The sequence below is a fragment of the Lagenorhynchus albirostris genome, chromosome 13 (genome assembly GCF_949774975.1).
Source record: "Lagenorhynchus albirostris chromosome 13, mLagAlb1.1, whole genome shotgun sequence".
Taxonomy (NCBI): domain Eukaryota; kingdom Metazoa; phylum Chordata; class Mammalia; order Artiodactyla; family Delphinidae; genus Lagenorhynchus; species Lagenorhynchus albirostris.
Window position 1 is genome coordinate 25,733,398 of NC_083107.1, and position 23,717 is coordinate 25,757,114.

A 23,717-nucleotide genomic window follows, 5' to 3' on the forward strand; every position below is an offset into this window, starting at 1 on the left:
AATAAACATGTATAGGGCTTCCCTGGTGGTGCTGTGGTTGAGAGTCCGCCTGCCGATGCAGGGGACATGGGTTCGTGCCCCGGTCCGGGAAGATCCCACATGCCGCGGAGCGGCTGGGCCCGTGAGCCATGGCCGCTGAGCCTGCGCATCCGGAGCCTGTGCTCCGCAACGGAAGAGGCCACAACAGCGAGAGGTCCGCGTACCGCAAAAAAACAAAACAAAACAAACGTATATATTTAGAAAAAGAACCTCCCCATCCTGTGTCCATCCAAGCCCCAAGGCCCCACCAGGCTCCAAGTTAACTGGTCTCAAATAAATGTATTGAATCAGGATATTAAACACCGATACTGCAAAATGCTCACACAATTGTGTAAAGAAGAAATCTGACAAAGGAAAAGATGTTCAACCTCACATGCAGTCAAAAGAATGCAAATATGATATAATTTTTCAATTACCAAATACACAAAAGTGAAAAGGAATGACAATACTAGAGTTTGAGAGACTTCAAAGAAATGTGAGGTCTCCTGTACATTGGTGGAAGTATGAATCGGCACAGCTTTCTGGAGAACAGTTTGACAATGTATGTCATACATGTGAAAATGTGCAGACACAGCAGTTCCACTCCTGAGAGTTTATCGTAAGGAAATTATTGAACAGGGGTCAAGGAAATTCAAACCAGCCTTGTTTATAATAAAGAATAATTAGAAATAATCTAAATGTCGACCAAATGAGGTTTATTCACATAAATTATGGTCTACTCCTACAATGGAATGCTAAAGAGCCTTTAAAATGATATGAATATTTATAGACATTTATAGACATGAAAGGATATCCAGTAGATACCACGCCCTTATGGTGTCATTAATGTAAAAGTGTGTGTGTGCATGCATGCACGTGTGAGTTCATGCACACAGAGATCTAATATGAAGGTCATCAGAATATCAACCATGGTGTCTTCTGGTTGGGAGAGCTTTGAATGTCTTTACTTTCTTATTTCCTTATTGTTTCTAAACTTAAAAAAGCAGCATTATTTATTTTCACATTAATAGCTAACACTAACAGAGCGTGCATTACGTGCCAGTCACTCCTCTAATTGCTATAAACTGTTAGTATTCCTAACGAAAACAAAGGTGGTGAGAGATTGAGTAACTTGCCCAAAGTCCGTAGCTAGTAAACGTGAAGCTGGAATTCAAAACCTGGTTGTCGGGATTTCCCTTGTGGCGCAGTGGTTAGGAATCCGCCTGCCAATGCACGGGACACGGGTTCGAGCCCTGGTCCGGGAAGATCCCACATGCCGTGGAGCAACTAAGCCCGTGCGCCACAACCACTGAGCCTGCACTCTAGAGCCCGCAAGCCACAACTACTGAGCCCACGTGCCACAGCTATGGAAGCCCACGTGCCTAGAGCCCGTGCTCCGCAATGAGAGAAGCCACTGCAATGAGAAGCCTGCGCACTGCAATGAAGAGTAGCCCCTGCTCACTGCCACTAGAGAAAGCCCACACGCAGCAATGAAGACCCAACACAGCCAAAGATAAATAAAAAATAAAGCTTGGTTGTCTTGCTCCACAGGTTGCGCTCTTACTACACTAATTAACCCCAATAGATTGAAAGTCTCTTAAATCCTCCCCCCACCAAAAACCCCACACTTCACTTCAGAAGTAACCATTTAACCACCTGACAGGCATCCTTTCAAAACTGCTGCTGGGCATGTTCAGACACATGTGTAAACACACAAACACACTGTGTGTTTTTCTTTTTTTTATAGAATGGGATGGTATTGTCCATCCTGTCAGTATGCATAGTTCACCCTTGTGCTTTTTATCTCTGAGTGTTATTCTTCAGCATGGATGTATGGAATTGATGTAACCATGTCTTTACTGAAAACTGGTGGTTTCCAGTTATTCACCCTACTGGACAAAGCTGCAGTAAGCATCTCCTGGTATACATATTGCTATGTGTAGATGTGCAATGATACTCCTGTGATGATTTCCTAGAAATAGAACTGCTCAGTCAAAAGACAAAAGAGACTCCCCAGTTCCCCACCCCAAGAAGGCTACGTGGCCACACTATACACACACACACACACACACACACACACACTATATTCATACATACAGTTTGAGTGCCCACCCCCCATGTTTCCACCAACACAGGAAGTTGTCAATCTTTTAAATTTTTGCCAATATGAGAAGTGAAGGATGTTGTTTCATTTGCAACAATTTAAATGTTCTTGATTACTAGTAAAGTTGAACATCTTTTCATACATTTATTGGCCATTATTTCTTTTCAGAATTGTTCACTTTTCAGTTGGGTAATTTGAGTTTTTCTTATTGATGTGAAGAAGCTTTGTGGACTTCCCTGGTGGTCCAGTGGTTAAGACTCCACGCTTCCAAAGCAGGGGGTGCAGGTTTGATCCCTGGTCGGGGAACTAAGATCCCACATGCCATCTGGTGCAGCCAAAAAAAAAGAAAAAATCCTTTGATGCCCTGTTTGTTGCAAATATTTTCTGAGTATGTTGCATTTATGTGAATCTCATTTATGTCTTATTGTGTTATACAGAGGTTTTAGTTTATTTTTATGTAACAAAATGTGCCCATTTATTTTCCCTTTATGGTTTTACATCTTGCTGAGGAAGTCTTTCTCCACAACCACAACATTCTCCTATATTCTCTTCTAGTATATTTATATTTTTGCTTATAGATTTTAACATGGTTATTTATTTATTTTAATTGTGGTAAAATATATAACACATAAACTTTACCATTTTAACCATCTTTAAGTGTACAGTTCAATAGCATTAAGTACATTCACATTGTTGTGTAACCATCACTACCATACATCTCCTGAACTCCTTCATCTCACAAAACTGAAACTCTGTACCACTTAAACAGTAATTTCCCTGCCTTTCTCCCCTCAGCCCCTGGTAACCACCATTTTACTTTCTGTCTCTATGAATTTGACTACTCTAGGTCCCTCATAGAAGTAGAATCTTACAGTATTTGTCCTTTTGTGACTGACTTATTTCACTTAGCATAATGTCTTCAAGTTTTACTCATGCTGTAGCATGCGTCAAAATTTCCTTTATTTTAAGGCTCAACAATATTCCATTATAGATTTATTTTTATGTCTAGCCTTTAATCCACATAGAATTTAGTAGTGCTTGGTAAGAAGTAGGGACTTTTTTATATTTAGGTTGGTCATCTTTTAAAGCCTCCTCCATCAAAACCCAGATTCCCATGGGGGCTCAGGTCTGTTTCCAGACTGTTGTTTTATTGATCCCTTTGTCTATATCTGGACTGGAATTACAATGCTTTAATTACTCAAGGTTTTCAGTAAGTTTTTATATCTGCTAAAAGCATGTCCCCTCCCCATTCTTCCTTTTTAGACTTTCCCGAACCACTCTCAGACATTTACTTTTTCAGAGGAACTTTAGAATTAGATAATCACAGTCCAAAAATACTCCCCTGGGATTTTGATTGGCATAGCTTGACGCTACTCACTAACTTGAGGTCGACATCTAATAAAGCTGAGCCAGCAGGTCTCCAGCCAGATTTTGCTTCCCAGTGGCTCTCCAGGCTGTGTGGTGCTGCCCCGTGCGGGGGAGGTACAGGCCAGGGCTACCTCTGCCAGCCTGCCCAAGGTCTTCCCACTTGGTCCCCTCCACCCCAGCCTATGATTCCAAGGCTTCTAGAAAGGACAAACTCCTACATACCCTTGGTTTAATTTCTTTCCTTCCTCAAATGACGTTTAGATTTTAACTTGAACTTTCAGAGCCAAAATACGAGTGGGACTCGTGGAAACCTCAGGCCCTACCCTAGAACTGTGGGGAAATACTTTCCTGCTCCCAGCAAACACCCCATAAGGCAGACACTGAACACATGTGTGACCAGTAGACGGGTAACTAGGGTGCAGTGAACGATTTTTTTAACAGCTCTGTTATTAATGGATACCATAAAGTTCCCTTGTTTTAAGTGTATTAATTAAATGATTTTTAGTAAATGTACAGAGTTGTGTGACCATCACCAAATCCAATTTTAGAACATTTCCACCACCCTAAAAGTATCCTTCATGCCCATTTATAGTCATTCTCTGATGCCACTTTGTCCTGAGCATTGCTGCACCAGGAGGAGTGGCGGACCGAGTGGGGATGTCCCCAGGAGATCCTCTGCCTGTGAGTCTAGGACCAATGCCCCAACAATGTGCATAGCATGACTCACAAGCCAACGCCCCTCTCCTGAAGAGGCCCAGCTCTGGGCTCCTCCTGAGGGCAAAGGCCATGCTGAGCCCCATCCTTACTTTTCCAGGTGGATAAAGTTTGAAGAAAAGGTAGAGGAAGGAGGCGAGCGCTGGAGCAAGCCCCATGTGTCCACACTGTCCCTGCACAGCCTCTTTGAGCTCCGGACCTGCCTGCAGACGGGGACGGTGCTGCTGGATTTGGACAGCGGCTCCTTACCACAGATCATAGGTGAGGCAAAGGACCGCTGTGGCCCCCACCAAGCAGGGCAGCGTCCCCCTTCACCTGCCCCATCTCATGCCCACCCTTGGTCTGCATGGCACACCCACCTCTGATGCCTGCCTAATTCTGCAGAGACCAGGCTTTGGGTCTGAGGCCCCCAAGGCAGTGTCACAGTTGCTCCAAGTTTCAGATACACGTAGAGAGGGAAAGGTCAGCGTCTGAAATGCCATCCAGCAATGTAACAAAAGGGAGAAGGTCTTCTTAGCATGGTTGGAGACACCTATTGCCATGGCAACCTGTTTCCTGTCAGGGTAAATAGATCACCATTCATCTTTAGGAAATTAGCTCTCGTTTGATAGAGTGGCAAAGGGAGGGAACGGCTTGTCTTATCATCCCTAAAACTTCTTGTGAATTTTGTTTTAGCACATTCAATTTTGCCAGAACTACATTGCCCAAAATACTTTTCTAAAAAGAATTCATGTTAGGACTAAAACCACTTAGCATTGTACCTTGTGCTTCTTAGGGTACTTTCATGTGTCCAATTTCATTTATTTTCCACAATGTTATTGATAGAAAGAGCAGAAAATCCTATACCCACACATGCATGCACATGTGCACCCACATGGGCACACGATGCACCCCCATGCACACACACATGCATCCACATACACAAACTCCCACAGACATGCACACACCCTTTTACATATAAGGAGGCTGAGTGTTCATGACTGGTTCAAATTTTCAGTTCTGTGGCAAAGGTGGGACTATTTCTACATCCCCTGCCTCCTTTAGGTCACTTTTAATCCCACTAATAACAGATGAAACTGAAGACCCCCACACCCCTGGTCATTCGGTGCCACGTGGACAAGGCATGTTTGTTTCCCACTTAGATGATGTCATTGAAAAGCAAATCGAGGACGGCCTCCTTCGGCCAGAGCTCCGAGAGAGGGTCAGCTACGTCCTACTGAGGAAACACCGTCACCAAACCAAGAAGCCCATCCACCGCTCCTTGGTTGACATTGGAAAGTCAGTCTCCTCCACCACCAGTGAGTCGGGCCATACGCTGGTGGCTTGTTCTATGCACGCATCTCAAACCTGCAACCCTCCACCCTTGATAGCCCAGAGTTGAGATGCCCAGACACTAGCCTTGCTGGACCTGTCAGATAAATGCAATAATCAGTACAAAGTTGATAACGCTGCTACCTAAAGAGACTTGAGGAATCTCCTTAGATGAATTATTTTAAATGGAAAATGTTTAGCCTACAGTGGGTACGTACTCGGCACTTACCTGTGTTCCAGGCACTGTCTGAGCGCTCCACGTGTATTAACTCACTTCATCCTCGCAGTAACCCCATGACTAGGTACTGTTCTCATCATCCCGTTTACAGATGAGGAGGCTGAGGCATGGAGAGGTTAAGTTACTTACCTAAGATCACACGGCCAGGAGGTTGTGGGATCAGGGGTCAGCTACACCACCTGGTGTCTATTTAATCAATTGTATATCTCTTTCACTTTCAAAGGTACAAATATTTTCTCTAATCATGTTCAGGCTATTCACTTGCTTAGAAAAATCCTGAAAAACAAGAACCCAAACCAGAACATCCTTTCTTCCTAGAAGGGGAAGAGACATGTCTGGCAGCCCAGCTTTATTTAGGTGACATGATTGTAAACGTGAATCGTGCTAACGGAAGAAGCTGCGCCACTCCAGCAAGTCGGCCGAAGTCAAATCTCTTCTGTCCCTCCTCCCAGATCGCAGCCCAGGCCGGAGCCCCGCGGCGGGCCCCAGCCTACACCACTCCACTGAGGACCTGAGGATGCGGCAAAGCGCAAATTACGGCCGCCTGTGTGAGTATCTTCTTTCTCTGCCACTGTGTGGCAGCTTCGTCCTGGCTGTGGCCACTCTGGAGTCAATTTTCATACTTTCATAGCAGAGGAGGTAAAGCCCAGGGTCTGTCTAGAACTCTCAGGCATCAGAAGAAATCTAACTTTCACCCTAAACCTGGGCTGCCCTCCGAGTCTAACTTACTACCATAATTTCTAAATAATTACTCCAAAAACTGCAGCTCTAAACAAGTCCTATCATAATCAATACCCAATCCTGTGTGCTAGGCATTTTTAACTTAGTCTATGGCTTTATTCTCACCAAACTGCTCATTAGCCCTGTTTTTGGTGAGAAGTCTTCCTAGAAACAATTAAAAGCAGGCTAGGTCCTTTGCCCCAGGACAGAGAATGTTCCCATCCCTGGATGACCGTCTTGGGCCCCAGACAGTGAAATGCTGGTGGAGCTGCAGCCCCTGAGGGCTGTGACTGGGTGAGTGGAGCCTGTGAGGGGCATGGTCACAGACCGGCTTTTGTCAGGCAATTCATCAGGGCTGAAGAGACAGGTGAGCTGTGAGGCAAAGAAAAGAGGGAACTTGGGAAGTGAAAAGAAGAAGCAGTGTGAAGGAGTATTTTCCTTTAAATACTTTTACTAGAATGACAAGATACGAACAAGCACATCCCAGGGCTGTGCCCCTGACCAGGCCAGAGGAATGCTTCAGGACAGTGACAGTGATGTGACCTTTGCCCCGGCAGGGGTTTGTCACGGTCTTTTCTCTCTGTTCTTAGTGACCCCCTGCTCTTAGTCTCCCTGGTCTTGGTTATTCCACAGAGGGATGCTGGCAGTCAGAGACAGTGAACGGCTTTGGGACGAGCCTTCTTCTCTGTTATTTACTATATATGAAGTACCAATGCTGCTGTGGGGGGGACCTGGATAAAAGACGTGAATAAGTGATTACAGCTTTGTGTGCACACCTCCCCACCCCAGGGTGGCACCTGGGAAGGCTCAGAGGAGGAGACACTTGCCTGAGTCTTGGAGAATAAATAGAAGATTTCCAGTAGCATGGGGGAGGAAGAGGGTGTTCTTTAGAACAAAGGAAACAAACAGCAGGTGAAGGGAAGGTGCTGTGAAGGGTGCCGCATATTTGGGGAAACAGGGTGATTCAGTTCACCAGGCTCTAAGGGAAAGAGGGTCCAATCAAAAAGGGCCTATGAATCCTGCAAAAGGCCCCAGCCTGTATTCTGAGGGTAATGGGGACTCCTGAGAAGTTTTATGCAGGAACGTATCATGGTCAGATTTTTATTTGAGAAATAAACTAGGAGGGGCTGAACTATTGGGAGCAAGAGACGGGGACCGTGTTCGGGCAGTGAGAGCAAGAACAGAGAGAAGGACCCCGCTGGGCTTCAGCGACTGGTGGGAAGTGGGAAATAAGGAAGAGGGAGGCGTCAAGGCTGGCTCCTGGTCTGCTCTGATTGCCGGTGGACAAGGGGGAGGAAGCACTGGCGGTGTGGGGTCTATGCGGGGAGACATTTGATGGAAGACAACGAGTTTCGTTTCAGGTGTGTTGAGTTTGAGTTGCCAGGTCAGGCTGCTCAGAGGAATCTGGAGCTCAGGACAGATCTGGACTGGAGACCCAACCTGGGCATCCCCAGCACAAATGTGGATGGGGATGAAACAGGAGGGGATGGGACTGACCGAGGAGGACGGGGGTGAGGCCTCTGGAGGGTTTGAGTGCAAAGCAAGGCCCTGAGGAGAGCCCAGCAAGAGAGAATCCTGGATGGAAATAAGAGAGGGGAGCCGAGGGAAAGCAGAGTCTGGAAGTGCGGGGACACCACAGACCACAGAAAGCCTGAGAGGGCTCACTGGATGTGGCTGCTGGTGGGAAATGAGAGCTGAACTTCTGCCTTAATGGAGGAAGGAGCTGTTCGAATAGCTCACCACCACTGTTCTCGCCATGGGGAGCCCCACCTTCCTTCCCTCTGCTGGCCCAAATCCCCAGCCGTCTTTAAAGACTTGCATGGGTCATGGAGGACAGAGGTGAAACTGCTCTTTTCTCTCCAACAAGGCCCAAGCTTAGTGACACCTGGCTCGTTACCCAATAGTGTGTCTGTCCCTCCCCACCTCAGGGCCTGGCGCAGAGCAGCATCTTAGTCTCTGCCCAAGCAGTCAGGGCGGAGGGCTGGGACCAGGGCATAGCACACTGAGGAGTGAGAAGGACGCAGTAGAACCTGGGGCCCAGCAATTCTTTTAAGAAAGCTGCCATTGAAAAGAAGAAAAGAGAGAGAATGCTTGCTGAAAGGGGCTGCAGGATTAGGGGAGGGGGGTTCGCTTTGGTTGTGAAGATGGGAAAAGCCTGTGTAGAGACCAAGAGGAAAGGGCCTGCGAGAACCTGTCTTCCCCTGATGGACCTTCTTTTCCTTTTCTCCTAGGTCACGCCCAGAGCAGAAGCATGAATGATATTTCTCTCACCCCAAATACAGACCAGGTAGTAAAGCCCCTGCACCTGGCTGCAGTGGAGGGCCAGGGCAGGAAGAAGTCTTTGGTTTCAGGGGTAGGGAGCCCCTACAGGCAAAAAACTCTACTCCCGTGAAAAAGTGGGAGTCCCCGGGAAGGATGTGGGTGGGGCTCTGGGTTGCCTTGGTGACCCAGCCCAGTCCAACACTTGGGTGCTGGCTCTGTGCCAGGCCCTGGAAGGAGTAGGGGACAGAGAAGTGTGATCAGATGAGATGCCAGCTCTCCCTGACCTTGGGGTTTATTGGAGAGGGAAGACCGCCACACAGAATTTCACCTCCTCCATGACACGCAAACACTTTTAAGGATGAAGTGGGGGCTTGGGCTGGTAGGGAAAAGCAGTGGGGCCTCCCTGTGGGGACAATAATGATAGTGAATCAATTGGACTGCCCAACAGTGTATCTTCTCCTTGGCTAGTGCCAGATAAAGTCAGTTCTTGTCTCCCACCAGCTTGTCTGAAACCTCCTTGATGAGATCAGAATCCCGCAAACAAGTTGAGTCCAAGTTCTAAGTCCACAGCCCAGGACCTCCATGACTGTGCCCCCGAGGGAAGCCCAGAGGAGGCTTCCCTCAATTCCAAACATTCACATCTCAGGGGCGGAAGGTGCCAAGGTCTCCTTGCCTGTGCCCCCAGGAGTGGGAAGGAAGGTGATGAGGGAAACCTGAACTTTGGCACCTACTCCTCAGGAGCTTGGGTGACCTCCAGGCCTCCAAGGCAGTCCCAAGTTTGGTGGAAGGCAAAACAAGAGTATTCCCTCATGTCAGTGTCTCCGGGGCCCTTTGGTGGCCAAAATAATAAAATAACAATAATAACGGCATCAACCAACATTTGAGGTCCACACATTTCCTGCACTACATTGTGCGGTGCGTTTTCTGTGCATCATGAAGGTACTATATCATCTCCACTCTACAGATGAGAACGTAAAAGCAGTTAAATAACGGGCCTAAGTTCATGCAGCTGAAAGGTGGCACACCCATCATTTGATCCAGGCAGTGTGACTCTAGAGCCCTTAATTTGGGAGTGACTTAGGAACGAGTGTTCTGGAATCTTATTTAGAGAAGAACCCCACTTTACTGTAGTCATGCGCACAGACAGTGGAGCCGTTATAAGGAAGCGCTGCCTAGTAAAAGGTTTTCACAACCTATTTTTCATTACCTATGTGGTAAGAAGAATACGATCTGCTACTTTCCCCCGGCAATGCTGCCTTTGATTTAGGGGTTGGAACCCAACACCGGGCACCAGCGTCCGACTCTCCTAACTGGTTGTGTGATGCTGCTTCTCAGTATCTGCAGCAGCACTGGCCGTTCTTTAGGTGCAACTTTCTTCACCACTCCACATTGGCCCTGAGTTCCAGTGAGCTCCCGGTGAGCAGAGTGTGGATTCAAACAGCGTCGCTGTGTGCAGTGACTCAGCAGAGCTGGACCAGGGTCCCCTGGGTTCAGGCAGTGGGGTCAGCAGGACCCTGGTTAGACAAGCCCGTGGCCAGACCATCACCAAGCCAGGGTGGCCAGAACACCAGCATGGCCCGTTTCTGGGATGCCACAACTCTGGCCTCCTTACTGGGGTGACAGACTACAAGGGAGGACCAAGGCCCTGTTTTAACTGCTCTCTGCTCATGGTTTTGAGCGTGTTGCATGGGCCACTCCAGAGCATTGCCGTTTTCAAAACCTTGTTCTCCAGGGCACTCCTGCCACCGAACTGCTCCCTGCCTGATGCCCAGGGACATGGAGTTGGCAGGGAGACAGTGGCTGCCCTGGCACACCCAGAACTCCACCCTGAAGAACCTGCTTATGAACCCGCTAACTGCTCCTGGGACAAAGGGACTTTCTGAGTTGTGGGGATTCTGGCCTTCCCATTAACGCATGCTGTGGCTTATTCTCACTGCGTTAGGGTCCTTGGGGCTGTTGCCCAGGTGGTTGTGGAGAGTTTTATGTTTCTTAAGGGATTTAAAAGATTATAAGGGTGCAGCCCTTGCTCACAAGCCTTTTCTAGTGCTGGTAGGTCCCCCGCCCAGTATGTATCTCGTCCCCCATGAGTCAAATCAGGAAATGGCTGTGGGCCCAAAGGGGCAAGACCTGTTGGCCATGCCCACGCCCATAACTGACCCCTCTCCAGGGACAGAAGGAAACTATCTTCACTGAGCTTATGAGAAACAAACATTTCTGTGCCCACAAGAGAGACTCCCATCGAGGGGGAATAGGTGGCAAAATTGTGGCGTCCGCAGAATCTCTCTGTACCACTTGCCTCCACCTCCTGGGCCCTTTCTTCCTTTGTTGGCCACTGTGGACTCCCACCAGCCCGGTCCTCCCCAAACACTCCTTCCCCACCTCTCTCTATGAAACTATCTCTGTCTCTTGCCTATCCCCTTGCTGCCCAGAGGGAAAGTGATCTGAAAAACTAATGTACCCTAAGATGTTAAAGACTAAGAAGAGTGCATATGTGACCACCCCTGGGCACTTTCATCATAAGAGAGGGCTCCGGAGGAGTTGGCATCTTATCCATAGGATGAAAGTCATGACCGCAGAGAGTGGGGCTGATTTGGGGCAGAGGGCTTGTCTCCAGCACCTCTCACATTGGACCCCACTAACTCTTCCTATTTGACCTTCCTGCCCTGACTAGACACCAGCCAGAGGGACTGGATAGAGGGTACTTCGATAGTCTCAGTTGGAAAGGCTCAGAAGCTATGAGTTTCCTGGGAGGTCCTCTAGGGGTGACTTGGGGGCACAGAAGCCTCTCACAGGCTTGGACCCCCAGGTCCAGGGGTTCCTGTCAGCCAGGAAGCTGGTGGTAAAGATAAAACAAAGTGTGTCCACTCTGGCCATCAGGATGGTCTCATTCCTCCCACGGCCATCCAGGGTAAAGGCAGAGAGGGAGGGCTGGGTAGCTGGAGTGTAAGAGCCGAGACTCCCATCTGCTTGAGCTGCTGCTGGGGGAAGAGACCTGATGTCCAGCAAGCCCTGACTTTCTATTCTGACCCCTCAACTCACACTTCAGTAGAACAAGGTTTTCGCCCATCAAGGAACATCTTGGGTCAAGTCGTTGCCTGTTCCTTCCCATCTACGAAAGGCTTCATTGGTCCCTGGGGTTAACCAACTTTGAGTCTCCTCATCTGCAGATTGTGGGAGAGTGTCGGCTTATTTCCTTCAGTCTCTTGAGAAACGCTGGGAGAATTTTGTAAGGTTAGGGCTCCACAGTAGTCTGAACGGGCTGAGTGAGAGCCGAAACCACTGCACGTGAGTATCCATGGGTATCTCGTGTCCCCCTCACTGACCAGCGGAAAAACAAATTCATGAAGAAGATCCCCAAGGATTCAGAAGCCTCCAATGTGCTCGTGGGCGAGGTGGACTTCCTGGACCAGCCATTCATTGCCTTCGTGCGTCTCATCCAGTCAGCCATGCTGGGAGGAGTGACCGAGGTGCCTGTCCCCACCAGGTGAGAGCCATTGAAATCTGCCCACCATACCCACCCTTGGGTGGCCAGCTGTCCATGCAGTCAGCTAGTAGTGCAGTTGGAGACACCCCTAAATCGAAGAAGGAAAAGTAGGGAACTGTATGGCGATGGCAATCTGACTCAGGAAGAATTTGAGAAAATTTATTTAAAATAATCATAAACAAGAAGTAGCCAGCAGCTGGGAGAAGCACTGCTGGGTGAGCTCTGGGATGCCAGGGCGTGGCAAAGATGCTCAGGTGGGAGTGAAGAGGAATGTCTCTCCAAAGCAAATACGGGATTCAGAGGAGGGAAGGGACACGTTTCTGCCCAGTTAAAAAATTAAGAATGGATACTATTTAGGGCCAGAACATCCTTCTCTCCACCTGCTTTTACTTTTCCTTCTCACTTTCCCCCTCCTCCTCCATCTTCTTTGCAGATTTCTGTTCATACTGCTGGGACCTTCTGGGAGAGCAAAATCCTACAATGAAATTGGCCGTGCCATTGCAACCCTCATGGTAGACGACGTAAGTGCCACGAGAAGCATGTACTCCTGAACGTCATGGCTGCCGCGTCAAACACTGTGCCTTCATTCATTCACTTATCCAACAAGTCACGTTTGAGCGCCTACTGTATGCCAGACCCTGTGCAGGGTGTGAGGATTACAAGAATGAGGGAATAGTCACTGCCCTTTAGGAGCACCAATCAAGTGGGAGAGATAGACCTACAATCCTAGAGGGAACCATGTGCTAACCGCCCAGGCAGTCAACGGGCCCTTCACACACGAGGGGGCTTTAAAGCTAAGGATGAGCCCCAGCCTAGGAGGCAGGCATTCCAGGCAAAGGGCCACGGTTCGGAGAGGGAGGGGCTGGATGGAAGTGGTTTGATATAGGCTCAGCGTAAGAGCTTCAAGAGCAGGAGGTAACACCAGAGAGAGGAGCCATATACTATACGGAGCCTGTAGGCAGAGCTGAGAGTTGACACTATGTGACAGGGAGCCTAGAGGAGTTTAAACACGAGCGCAACCCAATCAGATCTGTAAAGTCAGAAAGAACCCTCTGGAGACAGTGTGGAACGATGCAGCCTGACCCTCCAAAGATGAAGGGCTGGGATGTTAAAACAGATTTGAAATACCCGAGCTTCTCCTACTGGGCTCTGCGCGGGTTTTCTGAGGAGCTCGCTCTGTGGGAAACTGAGAGCAGAAAGGTTAAGTAAGTAACTCAACCCAGGTCGGACAACTGGAATACAGAGACCTGGCCTTCAGGTCCAGGAAGAGCCGCCTTGCTGCATGTCCCACTGTCCCCACTGTGCTATGTTTCAACTGCCCCGTTGTTCTCATCTCAGAAACTGAGAAAAAATTGGCAGCTGGAGTAATGGCTCAAAGTGACTTTCTTTGAAAGTGTATGTGGTTGTGCCCCCGGGAGGTGGATGAGATGATGACTGCAGCAAGAGAGCGGCCCTTTCTCTTCCTCTGCCTCTTTCCCTGCCAGCTCTTCAGCGACGTGGCCTACAAGGCCAGGAATCGGGAGGATCTGATCGCAGGGATTGATGAGTTTCTAGACGAGGTCATCGTGCTCCCCCCTGGAGAGTGGGACCCAAATATCCGAATTGAGCCACCCAAGAAGGTGACTTCTGCTGACAAGAGGTGTGTATGAATGGAGGGGTGGCAAGCGGGGAGCCGGGTCAGAGGGAGCTTTCAGTCTGTCCGTTTCTTTTTTTGGATTTGAAAGAAAGATGTCAGCGTACATGGGTTTATACTTTTTTTTTTCAGTCTCACTTTATTTCTCTGGAAAAAAAAATCAGAAGCAAATATGCTGAATGTGACCATCTGTAAAACCTGGGTGATCTGTGTGTGGGTGTTGCTAGATCATTCTCTGCATTTCTCTGTATTTTAAGCTATTTGATGATGTTAGTTAGAAAGGTAAAGGAGTTGTGAGGACAGTCCTGGAGGTGCTGATCTCTTCCTAGGATTGGGAGCCCCACTGTCCCCTGTCGCCCTTCTCCTTCCAGGAAATCCGTGTTCTCCCTGACTGAGCTAGGTCAGATGAACGGCTCTGTGACGGGAAGTGGCGGAGGGGCTGGAGGCGGCGGAGCTGCAGGCGGCGGCGGCAGTGGGGCCGGCGGAGGGAGCAGTGGGGATGATGGAGAGATGCCAACCGTGCACGAGATCGGGGAAGAGCTCATCTGGACAGGAAGGTGCCCGCTCCAGGCCTGACAGCGACACCAGTTGTCTTAGATTTCTCTTCTCCTCACCCACCGTTTAGGAACCTTCTCCACCTCTGTCAGCAGCACCCACTCCTGGCCTTGGGATCTGGCCAACGCACGCTCTTCCTCCCCAGCCCTCAAAGCCCCTCCTGGATCTGGCAGGAAAGGGGAAGCTAGTGGAGGAACCCAAACTTTTCTCAGGACACCTTTGTTACCTGTATTAGTTTCCTAGGGCTGCGGAAACAAAGTATCACAGGCTGGGTGGTTTAAACAATAGAAATGTATTCTCTCACAGTTCTAGAGTCTAGAATTTCCCAATCAAGGTGTCATGTCAGCAGGGCCATCCTCCCTCTGAGATTCTGGGTGGAACCCTTCCTTGCCTCTCTGTAGCTTCTGGTGGTCGCCAGCAGTCCTTGGTGTGCCTGGGCTTGCAGCTGCCCCATTCCCATCTCTGTCTGTGTCCTCAGATGGTGTTCTTCCTGGGTTTCTGTCTTCGTATAGCATTTTCCTCTTCTTATGAGGACACCAGTCCTATTGGATTAGGGCCCACCCTAATGAATTCATCTTAACTTGATTACATGTACAAAATAAGGTCACAGTTACAGGTGAGAATTTTGATATATCTTTTTGGGGGACATAATTCAATCCATAAGAATACCTTTTGAATTTTTTTAACCTTTTGTTACCTAGTCAAGAAACTTGTTTTAAAAGAAAACAATAGAAAATTTTCCTGGCTTTCATTTCTTTGCCAGTTCTTAGAATAACTTGGGTAGATCTGAATTTAGGAAAGGACACAGCCCTGCAAAGCTATGTGTAAATCATAACTTTGAGAACGAGTCATGTTTTTTATGCCCTTGGCTCTCTGCCCGCCAGTGGTTCCCAACTTTACCTACTCCCCACTCCCATCCTCACCCAGGGGACACTTGGCAATGTTCAGAGACATTTTTGTTTGTCCCAGCTGGAGGGGAGATGCTACTGGTATCTGGCAGATAGAGACCAGGGACACTGCTCAACATCCTCCCGTGCACAAGACCGCCCTCCCCCAAACAAAGAATTATCCAGTCCAAAGTGTCAACAGTACCAAGGTTGAGAAAACCTGCTCTGTGCTAAGCACTGTGTTAGGAGCTATGGAGACTAGCGTCCCCAGTAAACATTCTCCCTAAACCTAAAATTCCCCACTTGTTTGTTCCACAAAGCAAGGAAACCAGTTATAAGGTTCGGAATCTGCCCTTGATGAACCTGTTATAAACTAGGATCTCTCCATCTCCTAGAGCTGGACACACCTATGTTTACCAAGCACAGGCACCCTGCGGATGATCAGGGACGTGAGGAGGATAGCCGTCTATGGTCCCCAGGAGTTCCATTCCCTGTGAAATGTTAGGTTTACCCCAATACATATTCCCATAAGGCCTTCCCTCCCCCACCCAGGCTGTCTGTGACCACCCTTCCCAGGGGAGATGGTGCCAACCAAAAACTCAGTCTAATGACAGAATTCTTCCCTGGTCTTAAATGTTCTGGTGGAAAGATCCCTTTCCTCATCCACCCCTAGTCAAGTTCCCCTCCTCACTGCAGACTCTGCAGGCTCCTGTAAAGAGCCCTGCCCCTGCACTGGTGTCTGTGGTGAGAAAGCAGTATCTGGGCCTGTCTTGAGCAGGTTCTTCGGTGGCCTGCGTCTGGATGTCAAGAGGAAGCTGCCCTGGTTCCCAAGTGACTTCTACGATGGCTTCCACATTCAGTCCATCTCTGCCATCCTATTCATCTACCTCGGCTGCATTACCAACGCAATCACCTTTGGTGGGCTTCTGGGGGATGCCACTGACAACTATCAGGTGTGTGTGAGCTGGGGACATGCATGCAAACCTCAGAAAAATCTGCTGCCACCAGGTAGTGGTAAGGAGCTTATTCCCATAATCCCAAAACCAAGGTTTGGGTTTGACCTACCATCCAGGTTCAGACCATCACTTTTTGTAATCCTTTACCCTTGAGAAAAATAATAACAAGCTGGCATAATTAAAAGGTCTAAAGCTAAATCATATTACTAAAGACCAAATTTAAAGATTATGTAAATAGAACAAATGTTTAAGGGGAAATCATCTGCTTTGTTAGTTGATACTTTTCCTACTGATGCTTTAACGAATTTAATGAGCACAATTAATTGAGTTGCTAATTGTGACCTTCTTCCCATACTTTTTAAAAAAACTAACCTTAAATTCTTAGCTTGAAGTTAAGACATTTTTAGAAATGTCTACCATGACAACAACACAGGTATACCTGGGGAAAACAGTTCAGCAGAGACACTAGCCTGAGACCCAGACAAGGGTCTTCTCCATTGGGGGCCTTTGGGATAGTATCACTGGAAAGCTCGGAGCACCAAGGTGAAGACCCACTTTCCCAGATAAATTAAGATGAGTGCCTATCTCCAGCCCACACCACTCTCCTGAGAGGCAGGTTCAGTATCCGGCTGCCTCCTGGGCATGTCCATATAGCTGCCCTTTGGGATCCCCCAACTCACAGGGACGACATTGCATCCATTACCTTTCCTCCAGACCTGCTGCTCCCCCCAGCCAATGAGCGACACCATGGTTGACCCAGATATTCACACATCATCCTTGACTCATAAATCCCAGCTTCCCCCAGTAGCCCTCATGACATGGTCCTAGTTGCCTCTCAAGCCTCATCTCCCAGTATTCCCTTTCTCAGATTCCTGTCCTCCTCACTCATCTGCATTCTGTTTTCCATCAATCCTGATCATCTTTCAGTTCTTCAAAGACGTGCTCCCTTTCAGCTCCAGCCTTTGTGCATACTGTTGCCCTTCCCGGCACACTCTTTCTCATCCACTTACCCTATTCTCCTGGTCAATTCTCTGCTCATTTTTTGGTTCTCAGCTTCCGTGTATCTACCTCTTGGGAGGCTTTCCTGACCAACCCTTCACTCTTACTGTATGCTCCTACCTTATCCCAGCTTATCATATTTCTTGGCAGTGGTTCTTAACAAGAGACGATTTTGACCCCTTGGAGACATTGGGTCGCATCTAGAGACAGTTTGGGTTTTTATAACTGGGAGGTGAGGTGCTACTGAGATGCTAATAAACAACCTACTATGCACAGGATAGCCCCCTACAACAAAGGATTATCTAGCCTGAAATGTCAGTAGTGCTGAGGTTAAGAAACTCTGCTGTATGGAAATCGCCTAGTTTCTTGTGTGTATCCCCCACTAGAATGAAGATGCATTATCTTGTTTATTCCTGGGTCCTCCATGTCTAGCACAATGCCTGATACATAGTAGGCCCTTAATAGATTTTTGAATGAATGAATGAATGAATGGTCTGACCTCTAAAAGCACCTGCTAGATCTCTGAATTAATAAATGATTGGGTGGATGAATGGACTGTCCTCTGGGAGTAGAATGGGCACAGGAACAAGCACGGCCATTGGCAGCCCTGTTTTCTAGGCCCTAGGGTGACAAAGGGAAGTCACATGGGACCTAGAATTAGAGAGCGATGCTTGGCAATTATGTGAGGTTGTGGAGTCAGAGATGGGGAGCAGAATTTGAGGAGGAGAGGACCTAGGATAAAGGACGAGTATTGTGGCCCTTGCTGAGATAACTGGGGTCTAACCTGTCAGAGAGGCCCCTTTCTCACACCTCTACTGAGCCTAACACTCCTCCTGCCCCCAGGGAGTGATGGAGAGTTTCCTGGGCACTGCCATGGCTGGCTCCTTGTTCTGCCTCTTCTCGGGACAGCCTCTCATCATCCTCAGCAGCACAGGGCCCATCCTCATCTTCGAGAAGCTCCTCTTCGACTTCAGCAAGTAGGTGCCCTTGGTGGCCCCCAGTGCCTGCTCTCACACTTGGGACAGTATGCCAAGGTTGGAGTAGGGGAAGAGCCCCAAGGGGGAGGTGAGGTGAGAAGGTACCAAAGCTGTCTTTACCTGTAGGAGGCACTGCCAGGTGGTCCCTCCTGACTCCCTCCGATATCTGCCTTTAAGCCACCTTAGTGCATATTAGCACAGCCCATGGGGAGAAATCCAGGCAAGACAACAGGAGAGAATTCACACTGCTCTGCTCATGAGCAATTATGACTTGAAAGTCAATGCAGTGAGTGTATAAAAAGTTTCAAGCTGGAGGTCAGAAGGCTATACCCTGACTCATGCAGCTCTGGGCTCAGTTGCCTCACCTACAACATTTCTAAGGTCTGCTCCAGCTGTGTCATTCTGAAATTTCCCTGTTTTTCATTCACTCTGGTGTTTGTTACCAAATGTGTAAGAACCGAAGTGTGCGAGCACCTTTCTGCCATCCCATGGGAGCCTTTCCCAGAATTCTCAAAGACCAGACAACCCCACCCGGGAACTGTCCCCATCCCCAATCCTCTTGTACTTCCTAGGAGGGCATCTGTGCCACAGGAGGGGCAGATGAGGCACCCAGGGTGGGTCTGGGGAGCCGAGCACAGCCAAGAGCCTTGGGCTGGAGGCCCTTCGATTCCCTCTGCTTTCCAGAGGCAATGGCCTGGACTACATGGAGTTCCGCCTCTGGATTGGCCTACACTCAGCTGTCCAGTGCCTTATCCTGGTGGCCACAGATGCCAGCTTTATCATCAAGTATATCACCCGCTTCACTGAGGAGGGCTTCTCCACCCTCATCAGTTTCATCTTCATCTATGATGCCATTAAGAAGATGATTGGTGCCTTCAAGTACTACCCCATCAACATGAACTTCAAGCCTGACTCTATCACCATCTACAAATGCGAGTGCGTCGCCCCTGACACAGGTGACCGGTAAACCCAGAGGTGCCCTAGGCCCCCACCCACTCCCCACTCCCCTCTAACACCCACTCCCCCTCTGCCTCTCCCCTCCACCCCGTTGTCTACTCAAAGGCAGGAGCAAGAGCCTGCTTGGGAGGGGCTGTTCATCCAAGGACTTTCTGTCCCAAAGGAGCAAATACAGGGTCTTAAACCAGTTTTTGGAAGGAAGTCAAGGGGACAGGAACTCTAATGAGGATCACAATACCAGAGCCCAGGGTCATAGTCAGGAGGAAGCAGTGATAGCGATACCCCAGGAAGGGAAGTAGGCATGCTTGGCCTCAGTGTGGAGTAATGTGGAGGCCACACCAGTCAGAAATGCTACTCGGGCCAGAGGCCTGCTCTAGGCCAGAGGTAGACCTGATGGAGCCTGAAGTCCCTCCCAGCTCCATGAGCACATGACACCATGAGTTCTCCCTGACACATCACTGCCAGTGTGTTCACACCAGAGGGATGAACATCCCTACAGATGGGGACATGTCCAGGGTGGAGGACTAGTCAGGGTGGAGGAGGACCTGGCAACTATGTCATTAAAGAATGGTTCGAGAACCTGGGGTTATCCAGGCTTTTAGAAAGGTATGAGAGAAAGTCTGTCATGACACAGAGGGGCCAGATTCACCCTGTGTAACTATAAGATGCAGAATGAGGGCTGAAGAACAAAATCTCCAGGAGCCAAGCGCTGGCTGAATTCAAGGTATATCTTAACAGTGGTGGAAGCCACCACCCTGATAGGTATTGGCCCCCTCGGGTGGTAGCAAGCTTCTTGGACACTACCTGGATATCCATCTGCCAGAGGTATCGTAAAAAGGATCCCTATGCTGGGTGGGAGGCTGAATCAACCAAATGGTCAACCCATTCCTGTGAAGTCCCTTTCTGACCAAAAAAGTGTCATCTGTAAAGTTAGGACTTTCCATAGCTGAACCACTGGCCTCTTTTGCAGTCAGAATCATGCCCCTAAGAGCTTTCAGTGGGACGTGCTCAGAGTGCCCAGGATGCTATAGAGCAGAGGCTAGAGAGCCATCCACATACCTCTTAGCACCACCAGGCTGGACTCACAGAGAAAACTGAGGTCCAGAGACACCCAAGGTCACACCAAATGTCAGTTTCCCTAGAGGATATCAATGCTGGCCCTTCCAGTCTCATGGAACGCTTGTGAGGTTTTCATATCTATACTCAGATTCAGTTGGCATTTCACATAAGTAGTTACCGTGTTGTTCAGCACCTTAATGCATACAACTGATAAAAAATATTGATAAGTCAACCAAAAATATTTGTTGCACAATTATTGTGCACTCTACTTTAGACTAGGCCTTGTAAGGATAAAGTTGTTCTGACATCAGGGAACATAGTTTTGGTTGTATCCTCTCACCCTCTGTCACTGCTCTGAATTTGTAAAGATATCGAGACAATTTTTTTCTCTTCTTCTTTTTTCTATAATTCATTTTCAGTTATTTCATTAAAACCCAGCAGTAGGTGAAGCTGTCTGTTGTCCTGAGCCAGGGCATGTTGCTTGCCCAGGGGAGTGAGGAGATCCTCCCTGCAGGCTCTTGTCATCACACTGTAGAGCAAATCCCACCTCTGTGGACTAAGCCCCATCAGGGCACTTTTGTTTTCTGCTCACACCCTCTGGACTACAGACCCATTGCACTGAACACAAACGTTCCCACAAACATGGCTTTTGGAAGTACACATCCTTAATTTCTTTCAGAAATGGTCCAAATTCTAGGGTCATATGTGGAACTTCGGCCATTCTGGGAATCATCTGTCCACAGGAGAAACCAAACATAGGGGTTCCCTAGGAACAGGGCACATCAGGTAGGATTTGAGAACTATAATAGGATCCACCTACCTCCAAATAGTGTCCCCTCTGGCCTTGCCCAGGTGCCTAATGTCACCTCATTCCTTTGGGTCATGCTATCGCCATGATTCTCAAAGTTGGTCCCTGGAAGCAGCATCAGAACTATCTGGGAACTTGTTAGAAATGCAAATTCTCAGGCACCCCCCCCCCAAGACCTGCTGAATCAGAAACTCTGGGGTAGAGACAGCTGTATATTAACAAGCCTTCTGGGTGATTCTCACATATGCTTAAGTTTGAGAACTACTGCTCTATTAAACTGAGTCATTATTAGTAACTAGCCATAGTGAGATTAGGTTTTCAGTTTCTTCGTGGAGAGTAAAGGAACTGGAAACAGGACAAGTTAGTTTTGATTAGGAGAATATGAAAGGGAAAATTCTAGATGTTTAGGACACTGGAGAGGGGGGAGCTAACTAGGAGGGTTTCTTTCCCAGTCCATGGGCCACTCCTTTACGAACTGTTCCCTAATCCTAGTGCTACTGCAAAACCCAGTTTGACGGTGGCACACTATCACTCTTTGTCACTCTTTATCAGTCAGAGCTTGTTTCGGGAACGCTTCTTAATCTAATCTTGTTTCCATTGTAACTGATTTGTATTCTATTTATTGATGCTGCACACACTGACTTGGCTGCTTTCAATCCCAAGTGAGTACCACTTTGTAAACACTAGAATTTAAAAATATTTGATACTTGGACCCTTTCTAGGATTTTCCATGTTATGATTCTTCCTTCTTCATCTCAAAGTGGCTTTCAGATAAACCTCACAAAGTTCTTGATATAAAAGAATGGCAAAGCCTAAGCAGAAGACATCAAAAGAATGTCTGATCTGACAACCTTGGGCAATGGAAGCGCGTCTACACTCACCAGGCTCGAGTGTTAGCTGGGGGTCCTGTAGCATTTGTGAGGGGACCCCTGAGTCAGCCTTCCTGCTCGCCTTCCCTGCTCCATTGTTAACTGTGCATCGTGTTCTTTTGGTCAGTAGTGTGAGGAAAGGCAGCAGATGTCCCTGATTTCTCTTAAGTGAAGCGTTCTTTAGAATAGTTGTAACAAAACTCTGGGTTTGTAGAACTTCTCAGAATATTCTGCCCTAGGTCAAGACTGAATTCCTTAGCCACTCCCAGCCCCAACTGCCCCAGAAGTAGGCAACATAGAAGGGCCCTGTGATCACATCCACCCCATGACAGTTTGTTAGAGGTTGAAGGAAGCTTCAGGAATAACCTCTTATTCCCTCTGGGTTCCTAGCAGGAGTTAAATGGGGTTTGCGATGCATTTAGATTATTGCTAGCAAACTGGCTGAGCCTCCTCCCTCCCTCCTTAAATCAGCTGCAGAGGAACTGCTTAGTCAGTCTTCACTTGGAGGATGAAGGCGAGGAGAACCTGGCCCTTCTCCTCTATGCATGCAGTGCAGGAGCAAGAGAGAGGGTGACCTCCAAAGCTGCCTTTTTAATAAATGGCTGCATCCCTCAAGCAGGGGATTACAGTTCCTCTCAACTCGTCACATGGCCCCTGAAGGGAACCCTCCTCTGCTCCACTTAGGGACACTGAGGCTGGGGCAGGGGATTGTGGACAAGGGATGCAGAGTGAACAGCTGAGAGCAGCACCTCTGAGGTCCTGATTCTCCTTCAAGTCCTGGGCCCAGGTTTAATTTTCCTCAGCTAGCATTTAATGGGCAGATTAGGGAAGATACCCAACAAGTTCTTACAGGCCCAGCTGACCTGAAAAAAAAAAAAACCAAAAAACATAGGGACAGGGCAGGAGAGAAAGGAAGTGTATGTGGAGGGGAGCAGGGCAGGGAAGGAAGCTCGTCGTATAGAGCTGGGAGGTGTGTAGGCTCTGGGCCAGCCTGCCTGGGATGGGTAACGGCTCCCCCAAGAGTGAGTTGCGTGACCTTGGGCAATGGGCAGGTTACTTAGTCTCTCTGGGCCTCAGTTACCTCATCTTTAAAATGTGGAAATTTCTTGGGGATTTAGGAACTTAGCAAGATGACGTACGTAAGGGTTTGGCACAGTGCGTGGCAAAGACTTAAGTTCTTTGAAAATGTGAATTAAGTCTAAGAGCACAGACATTTGTCAGGCGGGTGGCAGGGATTCACAAGGCACATTATTTACCCACTTGTGTTAGCATCTCGTCTTGGCAGCAGGTTTTAAAGCCAGCCCTTCCATGTCGGACAGGAGCTGTCCTAACCTGGCCCAGCCAGACTGTCGGAGCTGTGGCCCAGGCTCCCTCCCACCACCCCTGCCCTCCCTGAGCAAAGTGAGGAGAGTGAAGGGTGCAGCTGCCCTCACAATGAAAGCCAGTCCTTGTCTCTAAGGAGCTGGAAGGAAATGGGAAAGAGTGGGGCCTGGGGTGGGGTGCAGGATCCCCACCCAGCAGGTGCTGACCCTTCCCCATGTCCTGTGCTCATCCACAGCGAACACAACCGCATTCAATGCTTCAGCCACGTCGCCACCCAACACCAACACTTCTCTGGTAAGTCCTTTCTTCATGTCAGACATGCAAGGGCTTCTGTTTGTGGGGAGATTGAGAAGATTTGGGAAACTTAGACCAGATTTGCAGAGATTAACCCTGCTGCATACCCACACCAGGGTCACCCGCAGAGCTGTGAAAATGAATATTTTTAAGTATATACTGTCAAAATCCTATTTTGTCT

General features: G+C 48.5%; 1 protein-coding gene across 1 annotated transcript in view; it reads left to right on the forward strand.

Annotated features, from left to right (window-relative positions):
* The window catches only part of SLC4A5 (solute carrier family 4 member 5), a 144,941-nt gene that overhangs the window by 94,978 nt on the left and 26,246 nt on the right, over nucleotides 1-23,717 (forward strand). The window contains exons 7-18 of the mRNA XM_060169556.1: nucleotides 4,305-4,465; nucleotides 5,347-5,502; nucleotides 6,206-6,301; nucleotides 8,705-8,760; nucleotides 12,062-12,219; nucleotides 12,653-12,740; nucleotides 13,704-13,858; nucleotides 14,224-14,409; nucleotides 16,073-16,247; nucleotides 18,093-18,226; nucleotides 18,911-19,182; nucleotides 23,478-23,536. Coding sequence (XP_060025539.1) covers nucleotides 4,305-4,465; nucleotides 5,347-5,502; nucleotides 6,206-6,301; nucleotides 8,705-8,760; nucleotides 12,062-12,219; nucleotides 12,653-12,740; nucleotides 13,704-13,858; nucleotides 14,224-14,409; nucleotides 16,073-16,247; nucleotides 18,093-18,226; nucleotides 18,911-19,182; nucleotides 23,478-23,536 — 1,696 coding nt within the window. The remainder of the gene's footprint in view (nucleotides 1-4,304; nucleotides 4,466-5,346; nucleotides 5,503-6,205; nucleotides 6,302-8,704; nucleotides 8,761-12,061; nucleotides 12,220-12,652; nucleotides 12,741-13,703; nucleotides 13,859-14,223; nucleotides 14,410-16,072; nucleotides 16,248-18,092; nucleotides 18,227-18,910; nucleotides 19,183-23,477; nucleotides 23,537-23,717) is intronic.